The following is a 15,611-nucleotide window of genomic DNA, read 5'->3' as shown; positions in this document are numbered from 1 at the left end:
GGCCTGGTGGAGGTTGACCTCCCTACCAAATACTTCCCCTAGCTCTGCTATAGTATTTTATCTTTCTTACTTATCTTCTGCAGTTCAGTGTTGCTTGGTAAATCTTGTGCACTTTGTGTCATTTTAAGCTAAAAAAACAAAACAAGCGGCAAGAAAACTGTTGCTACAGAGTCAGTGAATACATGATGTCACATTACACCTTTGTTTCATAATGTTTATTTTCATTATTAAAAGTGTATACAAATTTAACAAATATTTAATCATTCATGCTAATTTGACTACAGAGCCACTACCAGTTTATAGAATTACGCCATTTACATAAGAGCTATTCAGCACTGTTTGCATTTATTAAAATGTGTGTATGTATGTATTTATGTATGTATGTATGTATGAGATGTTTTTTTTTGGTAAAAGAGGCTCATTCAAAATTCTGGGACCTGTGTAAGCAAGACATTAAGTTCCATGAGGGATGCAAAATTTGCACACCACATACCTCACAAAAAAAAAAATGAAGTCACATTCTGCACGTCTGTTACAAAAGCAGCTGCCGCCCATGTTGAGTGTTTAGCAGGCGCCTGTTTCTAGAAGTGACCCTGAACCCTGATTTCGGCACACAACATCACAGTAGGCTTGTTCCTGCCAAAATAATTTGTTATTGAGGCTGTTTTGCTAAGCTTTCTGTTTTTGAATTCCACGTAGTGTTTTACTGAGAAGAGCTTGTCACAAAGAAAAGCACGAGCCAAAACAATAAGGCAGCATTCAGGCAGTCAGCTTCTGCTCCACCATCAACATGTGTCTTGGAGTCCAAGCCTGTGAAGGCAGCACCGGCATCAGGAATTCATGTCCGGCCCTTGGAAGACCTTCGGTGCAAAAACAGTTTGGAACATATTAAGTAAATAAAAGTGCACGTGGCTTCTTTTACAATAAGAAGACACTGCACAGATAAGTCACATGATGTCCTCAGGAATAGTGATTGTTTTTACAGATACTGCCTAGTTTGTATTGACCCAGGAAATTAATTTGCTATGTTTATAATTTTGAATCAGTGAACCCCTCTAAACTACAGGGGAAATTATATTCAGATTCTAGCAGTGAAAACTGCCAAAGGTTTAGGTTCCAGAGAACCACAATATATTCCCCAAATGCTCAATGGCAATGTTTTCCAAGTCCAGTGCTTTTTGAAAGTTGTTACAATATTTGGACCAGCTGAACCACCCAATGGTTCTGCTTTCATGCCACTAACCAACTTAATAAATGGACACATGGCTCTATTCATAAAAGAAAGTAATTATACAGAAATTACAAGAGGCCTCCTCAGAGACATCAGTTCTTTCTATAGCACATCAGCCTTCACTCCCTCTACTAATTTTTCTAATCTGAGACAGCAAAAAGGCACAGAGAAGGGGAAACTTTATTATGCCAGGCAATTAGTTGGCTTCTTGTTTCGATCCATCTAGACCATTCGGTAGGGGCAGGGGTGTGGGGGGTTGCAGCCATGATTATAAAAGACAGACATGCTTGAATGGTAAAGATGCAGATTAACTAAAAGCAATGCTGTGATTTGACAGGAGTGTTCTGCTTGAAGGAGAGAGAAGGAGGGAGGGAGGAAGGAAGGGAGGGAGGAGGATGGTGCCGGCATTTGGATTCTGAACAGCAGGCTTTCTTACCCTGCAGCAGCAAATTTTTGATTCTGAGTGAGATGGAAATCTCAAGCTTATGATTGCTGGCAATGAGATGCTGTTTCTGTTCCCCTACAGTCAAGGAACATACATGCAGTGCATGCATAATACTTTCAGTACTGCACTACCCAAAGATGTTTTTGTAGCTTAGACATTGAATAGGATGTGCAAAAAAACACTCCCACTTCTTGGAAGCTAGTGCTTATTTCTTCTAATTCTTTAAAGGTTTAAGCAATTCTTGAAAAAAGGTTCATAAGAGAGTTTCTGTAGACTAGTTAGATGGAACAGTCCATAGTACTTCATAACCAGCATAGCTGAAAAGACTATATATGTATGCATAGAGGTGAGATTTTGATTATAAAAGTGGGTGTGGGGGTACTGTAACACATCCACTTTAAAGAAGTGTTAAGAAGACTTGATATTCTGAACTCATAATGGGCATAATTTCTCTGTATTCAGGAACTGGGCCCACTAGGTCAATGGGAGCAGATTGGGAGCTATACTTTCAAAATGATGAGTGTGTGTGACACTTGACCACAACATCTACATGCCATCACAATTAGACTGATTGTGGAAATGTTTTAGATGGATGTTATGCCCATGTATAGTATACAACATAAACATAAGGTGCGATCAAAATTTTCAAAGGCTCTGTCTATTACAGACAATACCATGGAAGGAATGGACTAAACAGATCAGTAAAAGTAGGAGAGAACTTAATATTTCCCACTGGTAGTCACCAGCCTCACCACATCTAAAAAAAGAAAACAACAGAAACGTCAGATGTGAAATAAAGATTAACAAAGTGTTGGTTAGGAAACAAACTCTGATATAAAGAGATTTTGCTTTGGTTTGTCATTCATTTTGATACAGTGAAAGACAACTGCATGTTAAATACATCAACACAAATACATTGCTGTCTCCATTAAGAAATTTGTAGCAAAACAAATCCTGTTATGTCACACCCTCCATATGCAGTAAACTTTGTTCTGTGTGATATATTTTCTGCTCCTAAAAGGCTAAGTGAAGCCGAATAGTTTGATCAGATTCTAACAATGCTTTGCAAAATGAACAAGGGACCCAGTATACAGTAGTGAATGACTTGAATATCTATCATAAAGGAGAGGTTACTTTAAATGGGGCAGCATATGCTAATATTATGTCTACTCTGGTTGTTCAAATTAAGATTAAATCTTACATAAAAAAACATTTTGATCACACCTCACATGTACATATACCGTATGTAAATAAGAACACTACCATGGCAATGGGAAAGGCCCAAATGGGGGTGTAAATCAATGTACAATCACACCACTGAATGGAATACTCTTGTGAGTTGTGGGTAAATGAGGGCCAATCTGTGTCATTATGCTGTATAAATGTAAAGTTTGTGAGATTCTTTGAGGGGAGCACAGAAAGAATAATTACATTGGGGACTGGCTGGCTTGTTTCCCCCAACTCACTTGAAGCAGCAAAGGAGCCCCACAGGAAGTAAGTGAGATCCTGCTGCATGCTTATATGCATATAAATTATCTCAAGCAAAATGTCAACCCTCTGAGAGCTTCTATTAATTATATCAAATCAGCTTAACAGCTAGGTACTCTGCACTATTAAAGGCAAAGATTTTAATTCATTTATGCTTAACATGATAGATGCCTATGCATGGTTGTTGATTTGATTTCCACCTAATTCATGGAATTTGCATTATCTGTTTCCTTTGCACACCCTAGTACCGTTCACCACTGATTGAATGAGGTTTTGTGGTATTCTCCCTTCTGTTAGTCATTCAAAAAACAGCACCAGCAGATTTTGGCTAGGGTGAGTCCTCAAGGATCCTGATGGCTACCCAGCTGTCTTGACTCACTCTCTCAGGTTCTCCAAGATGAATCGGTTACAGTCCAGCTCACCTTTCACCTCTGGAGTGCCAGGCAGACGGTTACCTGTCTTCTGATCTACACACCAGCACTTGCCCCTTTGTCCATCGAGAGCAGGGTGGCACTGTGGGCAGAATACAACAAGAGAAGACATTAATAAGTGTGATCAGTGTGCTGGACCTTGAAGAGCTGGTTGTGGGCCTATACCTTAGGAATATATATTATGGATCATTAACTGCACACTCTATTTTACCACATATTTATTGCAGTGCATTAAATGAGCTCTGAATCGGACGGCATGCTAAAGCTGGTGCAATTCTGAACTATGCTTTGCTGGACAGGTGATTGGACAGATTTAAAGTGTATAATATGCCTTTACACTTTTGCAATACTTAATGAAATCCTCATCACCATACTACAAGAAATGCATAGTTAAGTACTTTTCGAAAGATTGACGCGCACAATGGATTAAAATTTATGAAAATTAACAATGAGACAGAAATGCTGTAGTTACAAGGCCATTCCCTTGTTTCTATCCAAATTTTGGATGTTACAATGGCACTGTGATTTTAACATGATGCCACATGCCACACTGAAGCCATCCATATGACTGGCCATTGGCTTCTTTGATATAAACAACTCGTTGTGTAAGCCCGTGTTGTAAAAAGCCTGGGCTCCTAGAAACTATTGAAATCGTCAGAAAAATAACTGAAATGCAGATTCGGCAGCTTCGTTTTGCGGACATGATCACCCACCTTGTCTATCATCGACTAAGCAAGTTTTTCTTTCGTTTGTCTTTCCTCAGAGGTTTTAACTTTGGCAACAGAGTTGCTTTCTTTCAGCTTCATGCTGTAGCCTCGACTTCTTTCTTCCTCTGACTCGTTAACTTGGGGCCGCCTTGCTGGCTCTTTGAGTTTCATGCTGTAGCCTTGCATTTCCGGGCCGGACAGACAGATAGACACACTTCCACGTGTAGACATTTATATATAAGATAGGCAGCGATCAAGCCTGACAATGTTCGAAATGGTGGCACCCATAAAAATATACCTACCAAAATGGTAACTCAGCAACATCATAAAGATAAAGATGAAAATGATATTTGAAGCTGTGCAAAACCAAGTACATTCCTGGACTAAAGGCCATGGCTTACTTTTGACCATACATGAGAACATGTTCAAAATTCACAAAGGCGCTTACAAAAGTTAAATCAACAGAATTCTCTTAGTTAAACAGTGAATCACATATATGAAGAAAGCAATGAAATTATATAGGAAAATATTTAAAACAGAATCTATTATGCACTTGTGATAAACTGTATACTTGAAGCAGAGACCCCTTTTAAAAATGGTCTGTGATAGATATTCAGATAATGCAGCTATTAACTAATAAAATAATATAATGTAATGATCTTGTAAAATTTTTACATTATTATGCAGTGGAATGACCAAAATCATTTAGTTTCTAAATTATAACAAGTGACAGGAACAAATTAAAAAAGATGACCTTGAAAGAAAACAACAGAATGCCTACTGCTGGACCTAACAAGTACCTGCTTAGGTGGCATCTGAACTACCTTAATTTACCCACTCTTCTCAATTCTTTCTTTCTTCTTACAAGCGTACTGAGTAGACTGAGTTGTAGATGTGTGTTGGATTGGTTGCAGGTTTAAGTCATTTTCTGTGCTTTCTATGATTTATTTGTGGAAAGGGCACTGTGTATCGTGAGGCTGGCCAAAGAAGAAGAAGAGAAGATTCAAAAATTCCTTAAGCAGTTGAAAGAGTAACAAAATGCAAGATACATCCCTGGTCAGGTTACCAGTCCAATGCAAGGGCCGATCACTTTTGTAGCGTCCTGCTTGGAATCATCAATGCACACGAGGGAGAAAATTCAGAATAGCCAAATGAAAAATCATGCAAACATAAGACTATTACCAAATGCAGGATTTATACTCACAATCCTGGATCTCTTGAGCAGCAATGCTACCTACTGAACTGCCCTATGTTGTATTATTTCAGTCAAATTACTTCTGAAAAGGTGCTATGGAACAGAAATATCTACTAAGGGTAGATATTTGATAGTTGATAGTTAAGAAAGTTTGTAATGGATCTGAAGTTTTCACCTTTTCCTCATCTTCTTACTATTTCTTTCTTTATAAAGTTAAAAGATTTCAAATTTGTACTGTTAACATTAATGGGTGCATTGAAGAGGACTGTGCTGTGCAAGTTCTTGAGAGAGGAGTGCTTAACAGTGGCTTTCCTCCGGGAATTGAAGAATGATATCAGTTTAGAGGCATAGTGAGAGTATAGTACAAATCATAACGGGAATCAGGACTGGACGTACTATTTAACTAATTAAGTTTAAGATTCAGGGCCCCTAATCCCTTAGGGGCTCTAGAAACAACTTTAGTGCACAATTCTTAAAACTTTTGGATGTCTACTGTATTAGAAGGTGTTTTTATAAAAATATTAATAATATAGTATAATTCAATACAAAATAATTAAAAATGTAAAAGTTATTACATATCATGTAGGTTAGTTGTAAACAAAAATACCCCATTCAAATTAACACTAGAATCCCTAAAGTTTACAATTTTTTTTGTTGTTTATGACCTCCTTAAACTTTCCTGACATACGCCAAGAAGCTTGTACCTCCTTATCACTGCACTAATAGCCTGCTTTTGTTTTGCAAATATGTGGATTAGCAGAACACAACATGCTACACCCCCAGCCCCCCATTCAGTCAGATGAAGGCATCGCCCTGCTGCAGTCCTTACAATTCTAGGATTCTTGAATAAAACTGAATTTGAATGATTTTTTAAATTCAGTTTTATTTTTGGATTATTGAATAAAACGGAATAATAAAATTGTTCAAATAACGTGTTGATGTGAATGTCCATGTGCAACGAAAAGTAACATCCACCATAGACACTGCGGTGTCTGCTTGGTCAACATGACACCAAGAAGAAATGAGTGAGTTGCATTTGTATGAATGCTTTTATCCCTTCAGCGCTAACTTTTACAAGTACCATAAATTTAAACAAGATGTTGCAGACTCATATCACATGTACTGTATGTTTATATTATGTGATAATAATAATAGCAGCTCACTACTGAAAGTACTAAATGTAAGGACGATGCAAGATTTGAACCTGTGACCTTGAGGATGGGAAGCAGAAGCTTTTCCAATGCACCATCTGAGACAAAAAAAGCATTACTGCTGTGACAAGTGGTTGAAAATGAAAAGCACAAACATACATGTATGTGAACGTCTTTTATTTTGTACCGACTGATTGTTGGACTTCAGCAACGTCAATTGAGCAATTTGCAATTTCTTTGTCTTTGGTTTTATTCTTGAATAAAAGCATACTTATTTTGTTACACCTTTTTTCAAAGTGTTTATTGGATATTTGGACTTCAATCTTCTCACATCCTACACTTCACATCAACATTATACTGTAATATATGAAAACATTTTCTATTGTTATTACTAGAACATGTGAAAAAATTTTGTTTAAGCCGTGTGTTCAGCATTTATTGCCTCGCATTTCCTCTGTCATTCTGTATTTACACATAAATCGTTGTAGACACAGAACACACATGTAATGTATGTATTTCAAATCATGCTATTTCATTACCTATATAATTCCTTACAAACGCATCGCCAGATAAACATTTCAACACAGACTTCAGCTATGAGGATTGCAACAGGGTAATGTCTTTATCTGACTGAATGGGTGGTGGGTGGGGTGTAGCAGGATGTGTTCAGCTAATTCACACATTTGCAAAAAAAAATGGGTTGTTAGAGCAGTGATAAGGTGCTATGAACGTCTTGATATATGTTAGGAGAATTTAACGAGGTCAGGGACAACAACAAAAAAAAATTGCAAACTTCAGGGATTCCAGTGTTAAGGTTCATTCTAAAAATATTTTAAATATATGAGGGCAAAGGGTCCCCCAGAACAGTTCAAGTTTCAGGAGGTTAGACAAAAAGCAAGGCCAGGGCCAAATGACCCACTATTTAAGATCACCTGAGGACAAAGGACTGAGATGGATCAGAATTATTGTTTTCTAAACATATGTCAGCACAGTCTGTGGAAGATTTCTATTTTTAATGACCTGCCAAAAATTCTTCACGAACTGCAAACTGGACTAGAGAAGGCTATAACCTTTAATGAACTTAATGCAGCTATGGAGGGTTTAAATTGAGGGAAATCTCCAGGAATTGATGGCATTCCAGTTGAGTTTTATCATCTATTCTGGAATGTCTTGTGACCGGACCTGCTGGCTGTTATACAGGATATCTTGGAGAAAGGAGTACTGCCCATGTGCTGTCAGAGTGCAGAAGTTACTTTTTGCCAAAAACTGGAGATCTACTGTATGTGAGATTAAGAACTGGCAGCCTCGGGCATTGCTCTCTACGGACTATAAAATTGCATTTAAAGTCTTGGCTACCAGACTGGGAAAAGTCATGGAATTCATCATACATGCTGACCAAAGTTACTGTGTGCCAAATACACAGTATGTATTAGAAAAATATTTGAGGTCTACAAGTCACTTGGCTTGCACATTGGACTTATTTTGGTGGATTGTGAGAGTGTCCTAATCAATAGTTTCTGAGAAAGGTACTTAATTGCTTTGGCTTTCAATCGGGTTCATTTCAATGATTAGGATGCTCTGCTGTGACATTCATTGTGTGCCTAAGATCAATGGTGGCCTCAGTTCTCTGTTTAAAGTAGACATTGGTATCAGACAGCCTTGTTTTTTAGTTGTGGATTTTCCTTAGCTATTGAACCCCTCTGAATGAAATAAGCAGAATAGCAGGAAGATTGTCTATCCATTATCACCCAGTAAATATTGAAAATCAGTCTATGCAGGTAACATTATAGTGCTGGTAGGGAATCAATACTATTTTCAATAATTTTAAAAAGTGAACAGGAATAAGAGTAGAGGAATGGAGCGAGTCATGTCTAAGTACTTCCTTTAACTGGAAGGAGTTGCCTGATCAGTTAGCAATGAGTGCTAGCACAGCTCTCCTATACAGGAAAGATTTTTATTATCAATAATATGATAGCCTCAGTTAATGCTGATGTTTCAATTGCTATCCAGGGAGATCTATTCTGGATTTTTCTCAAAATGAAGGTACTAGCTGAGGCATTATGTGTTATGTCAGCTTAGGCTGAAGGATGTCAGTGATTAATTGATGTGTACAACCAAATAAATGTTTTATGTCTACAAGAAATACAAAAAACAGTAAATTCTCAACAATATTACCCTGGACTCCACATGACTGTGTTTTTAATGGGAACACTTCATTTTGACTAGACACTTTTCTTTGATAAACAGAAGAAGTTTGACCACATCTTGTCTGCCTCTTTGTAACCTCAGCCTCTCTTGAGTGTCCATCCATCCATCCATCCATTTTCTAACCCGCTGAATCCAAATACAGGGTCACGGGGGTCTGCTGGAGCCAATCCCAGCCAACACAGGGCACAAGGCAGGAACCAATCCTGGGCAGGGTGCCAACCCACCACAGGACACACACAAACACACCAAGCACACACTAGGGCCAATTTAAAATCGCCAATCCACCTAGCCTGCATGTCTTTGGGAGGAAACCCACACAGACAACATGCAAACTCCACAAAGGGAGGACCGGGAAAGCGAACCCGGGTCTCCTAACTGCGAGGCAGCAGTGCCACCGTGCCACCCTCTTTTCAGTGTGACTTCTTTTAAGGCCTGTTATTAACCTACAGAATTTAGCGGAGCTCTGTTCTAGGCCCTACAGCATCATTTAAATGGACATCATAATTGTAAAATCAATTAGAATTTACATACTGTTATTTAAATCCATGATGACTCATGTTCATCACTTAATTGACTTATCACTGTCGGTACAGTAAAGAAAGGATGGCAAAAGTGCTGGGACTCCATTCTTTCAGCAAAGCTAACTAACTGCTTCAGAAAATTTATGTCGGAATTCCTCCAAATCTAAAAATATTCACTGCAGGTTTCCTTATCAGCAATCATACACCAAAATGTGGCACAGTTTTTGTTCATTTGTGTGCTGCACCTGATAACAGTATTTCTGATATGGAGGCTTCTCTCACATGATAACTCCTATCAGTATAGATGAATAACATTTATAGGAGAAGATTTATAGAATATGTGCAGACATCTCAGTAGAATAAGTTAATTAAAACAACGGATAATATTTGGACAGACAAACTTTGGGGGTACAGAAAATTGTTTTTGTTTGGGCCACCACTGAATATAACAAATGGAAATCTACTGAGGTGCTTGTTGCATGGCATCATCAACATCATGGTTTATACAGTATTGCCCTGAGTGGCCCTTTCATTACAGGTCAATGCTATTTCTGAGGGGAGAGAAAACATTTTTTTTAGTTGTTTTGACTTCTGCAGTATAATTCAACCCTTTTGAAATATTCTTATTTTTGTTTTTAATGCTATTAATTTGTCTTTTATTAACTATGTACTGACTTATGGTATTTGCACGATTAAATTTAATAAAACTGCATGTTGCTAACTTTGTAACTGCTCTTACAAAAGTAACTTTGCAAAAAGTGGAAAGATAAAATAGGACTTACTTATTTTGTATGCTCCTCTGGTGAAAGACATAATTTGTTTGGAAAATATTTTTTTATGAATTGACTTTTAATTTGGTATATATATAGACATGGTCAGTGTTGTTATTACAATGTGTGAGGCTCCTACAAGGAAAAGATATCAGTGTTATATTGGCACAGCAGGGATACCCATATTAACAAATAATGGATGGTGCTCTGCAAAAATATTATTCCAGGGATGATAATTCACAACAGCAGTGTGTATTTGCTCATGCACAGCCTCTATAGGCTGACACTAATATTACAAATAGGGGTTCAAGACTGCAAAGACACATGGGGCGACCAGGACAAGTTCTTCACAGATCACTTGTCATGATCCTAGATGTAGTCTCGGCAAGAGGCTTAAAAGCTCCTTCCAACCATCAGACATACAAACATTTTTGGGCGTAGAATGGTAGGAAAGGGTTTGCCTCACAGTTAGTTATCTGAGAAAGGGGGTTATGGAAGTAAAAAGATAGTATATTTAGTTGTATTTTACTAGTGGGAAACTGGACCAACAATCCATAGGACAATCAGGGCCCGAAGGACACAGGGTTGGCTATTTTATATTTTCATGAATAATTTTACTCTTTCTGTATACTTACCTTTATATGATTTCTTTTGGTAAAAAAAAGCAAAAATAAAAGAATTGAATCAGCATACGATGTTCTAATTTGTGGTGTTCATTAGAAATTAAATGATTTACTTTATGAGGTAGAAGTACATAATAAACATGGAATGGTTGTGTCAAGTATTGAAATATTAGCTTGTGTACTTCAATTTAAATGTTTAATATCAAAATATTCTTGATTGTAATAGAAATTGTGCACCCTCTCATAGATGTCCATAGAGTGCTAGACCCCTAATAAAGTATCAAAAACCAAAGATAACATTTTAATTGTAATAACTGACCTTGAAATAGTCTAATACGATAGCCCCATGTTTATTTTTGAAATATGTCATTAGAAACCTTCTGTGAGTAACTCTTAGGGGACTAGGATCACTGGTTAAGAATCTAATATTAAAAATGTTATATTTGTAATTAGCAAGCTCACAATAGCATAAAGTGACATTCCACATGCCTACAATACTGATCTCTATTTTTTAAATGTTTTGTGAAAAGGAATAACTTTGACCCCTTATATCCCATTAGGGCATGAACCTCTGAGATCAGTTGGTGAGGCTTGTGCAACTTTTTGAAGACACCTGTTGGTTTGCTCTTTATCATAAGGAAATAATTTCCCACAAAAAATAACTTGATGTTTGTATTAATAATTATTTTGTTTTTTGTAGTGTATTTTTGTTTTTTTTTACAATTAATGGTAAAGTTTTTTTTTCCAAAACTCAACTTTCTTTCTTTCTTTCTTTCTTTCTTTCTTTCTTTCTTTCTTTCTTTCTTTCTTTCTGTTACTGGCTAGCCTTATTTCTGGACAGATAGTTTTCATTCTCTTCCTTCCAACTGTGTAACATGGCTAATCATTTAATTGCCATTTTGGATTAATTTCTGTCTTTCATCCAGAGTTCTTTTAGAGGGTTGGATCTCTTTACAGTTGATCAGGGTTACTAGTAGTACTGTTCCTTCTGGGATTTGATGGTTTAAGGAGTATAGCCTGATCTGCTTAGGATTCCCAGTGTACCCTGACTGGACAACAGCAACTAAAGCCTGAGTATAAATTATGTAAGTATTGTGCCTCTGTTCATTTAACAAGGAATGAATTTTCTGTCAGTATAATACGAGTCCCATAGATGCACTCCTCCGCTCATATAATTTACCAAGAGTCCCCTCTAGTTTGATCTTGCTCTGTACCAAATTACATACACTTTATGAAACTCCTTAATGAGACTATCTTGTACACCATAATTCACTTACTTTGCACCTTACATATGTGATGTGAAAACTCTTTTTTCTGTCTGCAATTACATTACTTTCTTATGAAATAAATCAGCTGTCTTGCTGATGAGGGTACAGACCTGTCTGGCATGGAAATTTCCATTCTTGTCACAGTTGGGAATGGGAATGGTGTAGAAATCCTCATGAGTTCTTGTTTGTGAGGCCAGCCTCTCCAGTGCCCTCTGCAGTTCTGCTTGGCATGGTGCCTGAAATCAGATGACGGAAAAATGTGCCATATTTAAAGCAATATTTCAGCTAGAAAATCGGTGATTACATTTTGAAAAGGCGTACATCTGTGTACCTTAAATTTTACCACTGGGAGATATCTTTGAGAAACATGCTATTCATTTTTTTGCAAGATGATGACATTCAATGGTATGAATCAATAAAAGCTAGCAATACTTTTTCTTCTGACCATTGTAGGTAGATAATCAGGAATTTGACTGCAACAGAAAGACAAATTAAAAATGCTTTCAATAGTCTAAGTCAGTAAATGGGCCAAGGTCAAAAGCAAAATAAACTGAAAAAAGATTCCCAAGTTTGGACACTTAAGCATGAGTGCCTCTATCTTGATACAACATGATAATGTCATACATGATTACATTGAAAGTTACATGACAAGCAAAGGTAGCTATTGCTATGAACAACATTGAATAATTTGTACAGTTAGCATCCAAAATGGCGACGCTGTCAAGACAAGATTACCACAAAATGGTTTTGTGATGATGTCACTGTGAAAATGACAAAAAATAATCAATCATGAGAAAAATATTATTTTCCATCCATCCATTATCCAACCCACTATATCCTAACTACAGGGTCAAGGGGGTCTGTTGGAGCCAATCCCAGCCAACACAGGGCGCAAGGCAGGAAACAAACCCCAGGAAGGGCGTCAGCCCACCACAGAGAAATATTATTTTACACAAGACCATTATAGAATGAATCTAGAGGTCCAAAAACTATAATTCACAGCAGATTTGCATTGCATTATTAATTATCTGCTTTAGACCAGCAATCAGTGGATAAGTAAAAACTAGTTGTCTTTAGACACAGACAAGAGTTTAATTAACAAAGTTGAAATTGTATAACATTTTGAAACTAACATCTTGGATGTTTGTTTGATGGTGATTTACTCTATAGTCTAGAGAGCTTAGATTTTATTTAGTCATCTTGGTAAAATAAATTAAGACATAATCTAACTGTGCACAATGCAGATAAGTTAAGACGTACATTTGAATTCAGGACAATTCAGTACCTCAATGAATGTTACTCAGTATTCAAATCATTGTCCTTCCACTCAACAGCTCACTCAGAATTTCTTCCAGGATTATAAGCTTTAAGGCTCCCAACCTGGCACTGTACTGCCAGTGAAGATGAGCAGTTTTGAAACTTTAAACTGATTCGGAGATGAAGTGCAAGTCTAAAACCAGAAATGATGCTTGAACTAGGAAGTCATAATAACTATTACCAAACACTATAACATGCACAAAGCTCTTTAATTATCCACAGTCTTGGATGCAAGTAGATCAGTAGCGTTGGTTTATAACGCACTATGCTGGTTATGTCACATGTCTCAACCTTCCGTATCACAGTCCACAGCAAGTGAAAATTGTGTTCTGGCAATGAGACCCGCAATTTGGCGGTGCCAACAAGAAAAAAAAGAAATGCTGTTTTGATAAACAAACATACAAAAATAGTAAATTATAATTTAATTAGCGACTTCTTACCAAAATAACAAACTGCACTTCAATATTCAGAACATCCAAAGAGGGTAAGTACATTTTAAATGATGACTATATTGTAACAAGCAGAACACAATTTGCAATTACAGCTAGGCTTTTTCTTTAAGTGGCAAAGGCATGTCTTTTCTAATTTTTCTACAAGTGACATTTCTAAATAAGGTAAGCACCATTATTCAACAGACATTATAATTAAAGTGTCTTAGTTAGGAGAGTAATTGGGTAAATACTTGTGCAAAAAAACCAGAAATGGTACCCAGATTGGTTAGACATGCTCTTAGATTAGAGTAATATAGTTTTTATTTATTTTAATATGCACATCAAATAAGAACACATGAGGAGTAATGCAATTGCTCCAGCAAGTGGTGGCTCTGTGGCCCAGTTTATATACTCATATTGATGAATACAGCTAAAATGGATCAGTCTAGAAATTATAATAAGCCTGTACTGTGAAGTACAACTCAGTTTTAAGGTATAATAAAAACATTTTAAAAGCAGAATGACCATTTTATTAAGGTATTTTTATTTTTATTTTATAAGGTACCACTTTATTAAGGTATAATAAAAACAATTTAAAAGAAGAATGTAGTTATAAATCCAGAAGCATGTTTTTTCATTCCCTATTAAGGTGTGTCCCTCAAACTTTATTGAAGTGTGTATATAAAAGTAATAAAACCCCTTTTTTCTCTGTTCAAGACTAGCTCAACTAACAATTAACACATCTTTAAGCACTGATTGACTCTTAAGAATTAAACATTTTAAAAATATGGTATTTGTTCATCTGTCATTTTGAATTGTTTTGGAGTTTGAAAATCTGATGTTCAGAAAAATATAGCCATATATCAACTGTGGAAAAAGTGTGCCATGAAAGTTAGCAGGACCACAAACATACTTCATCACCTTGGATAAAAGCACAAGATGCAATACGAAGAAAGGATGAAACTATGTGGGATCAATGTGCCAGCAACCAGGAATCCAACAAGATGAAACAGGACACAACAGCCAAATAATTTTTAAGCAATAGCCCTGAGTATGAATTGTACTGGAAAAAAAATCAATGATACAGTGACAGATTTCTTAGAAAACTAAATGGCTCTAATGTTCACAGTGGAAAAAGATGGCTTTGGGAAAAATTCTAAAAGTGCAAAATATGAGGTACTAGACTGAAATAATTTAATTACCAAAGGCACAAAGTGACATCCACAAACATATTGTGGAAACTCCAGCTTAAGTTGTTCTCTTTTCCATCACCCTCACCACCACGACATGTCAAGTAGAATAGCATAGTCACACCTCAGGCTAACAATTTATGACATATGTCAAGCACAGAAACTGCAAAACAGATGCCTTGAGATATCTTATTCATCTAATACCATACAGATGATTTAAAAAAAAAAACAGGAGTCTCAAGAGTACTGTGCTGCATACCGCCTTCAGAGGTCTTCAGACGACTTTATGGTCTAATGGTGGAGTGGAGGTGGAATGAAGAGGTCTGGTGGATGACTTTGTTGAGTGGTGCAGGCTGAAACATCTACAGATCAACATTAGGAAAACCAATGCAAAGTTGAAGGGTTTAGGCATACAAGTTCCCAGGAGTGAGGTTGGACACAAAGCTGGGTTCAGGTGCAAACACAGAAGTGATATGCAAAAGTGGCCAGAGTTAACTATGTTATTTATGTACCAAGACAAGCGTACTTCCTGTACTGTGAGGTTTAAACCCCTAACTAGGACTACATTCTATAACTCTAAGATAGATTACTTAGACTTTCTTAATTGACCCTGTTTGATAGAGTATGTATGTGTG

At 36.8% G+C, this 15,611-nt stretch overlaps 1 protein-coding gene across 1 annotated transcript in view; it reads right to left on the bottom strand.

Annotated features, from left to right (window-relative positions):
- Positions 1 to 200: 200 nt before the first annotated feature.
- The window catches only part of LOC120518039 (insulin-like growth factor-binding protein 4), a 104,683-nt gene continuing 89,272 nt past the window's right edge, over positions 201 to 15,611 (bottom strand). Inside the window, exons 3-5 of the mRNA XM_039740591.1 lie at positions 12,149 to 12,274; positions 3,587 to 3,677; positions 201 to 860 (exon numbers count right to left, since the gene is read on the bottom strand). Coding sequence (XP_039596525.1) covers positions 760 to 860; positions 3,587 to 3,677; positions 12,149 to 12,274 — 318 coding nt within the window. The 3' untranslated portion in view covers positions 201 to 759. The remainder of the gene's footprint in view (positions 861 to 3,586; positions 3,678 to 12,148; positions 12,275 to 15,611) is intronic.

This window comes from Polypterus senegalus, chromosome 17 (assembly GCF_016835505.1).
Source record: "Polypterus senegalus isolate Bchr_013 chromosome 17, ASM1683550v1, whole genome shotgun sequence".
Taxonomy (NCBI): domain Eukaryota; kingdom Metazoa; phylum Chordata; class Cladistia; order Polypteriformes; family Polypteridae; genus Polypterus; species Polypterus senegalus.
The sequence above is the reverse complement of the archived record's forward strand: the minus strand, read 5'-3'. Positions and strand labels throughout refer to the sequence as shown.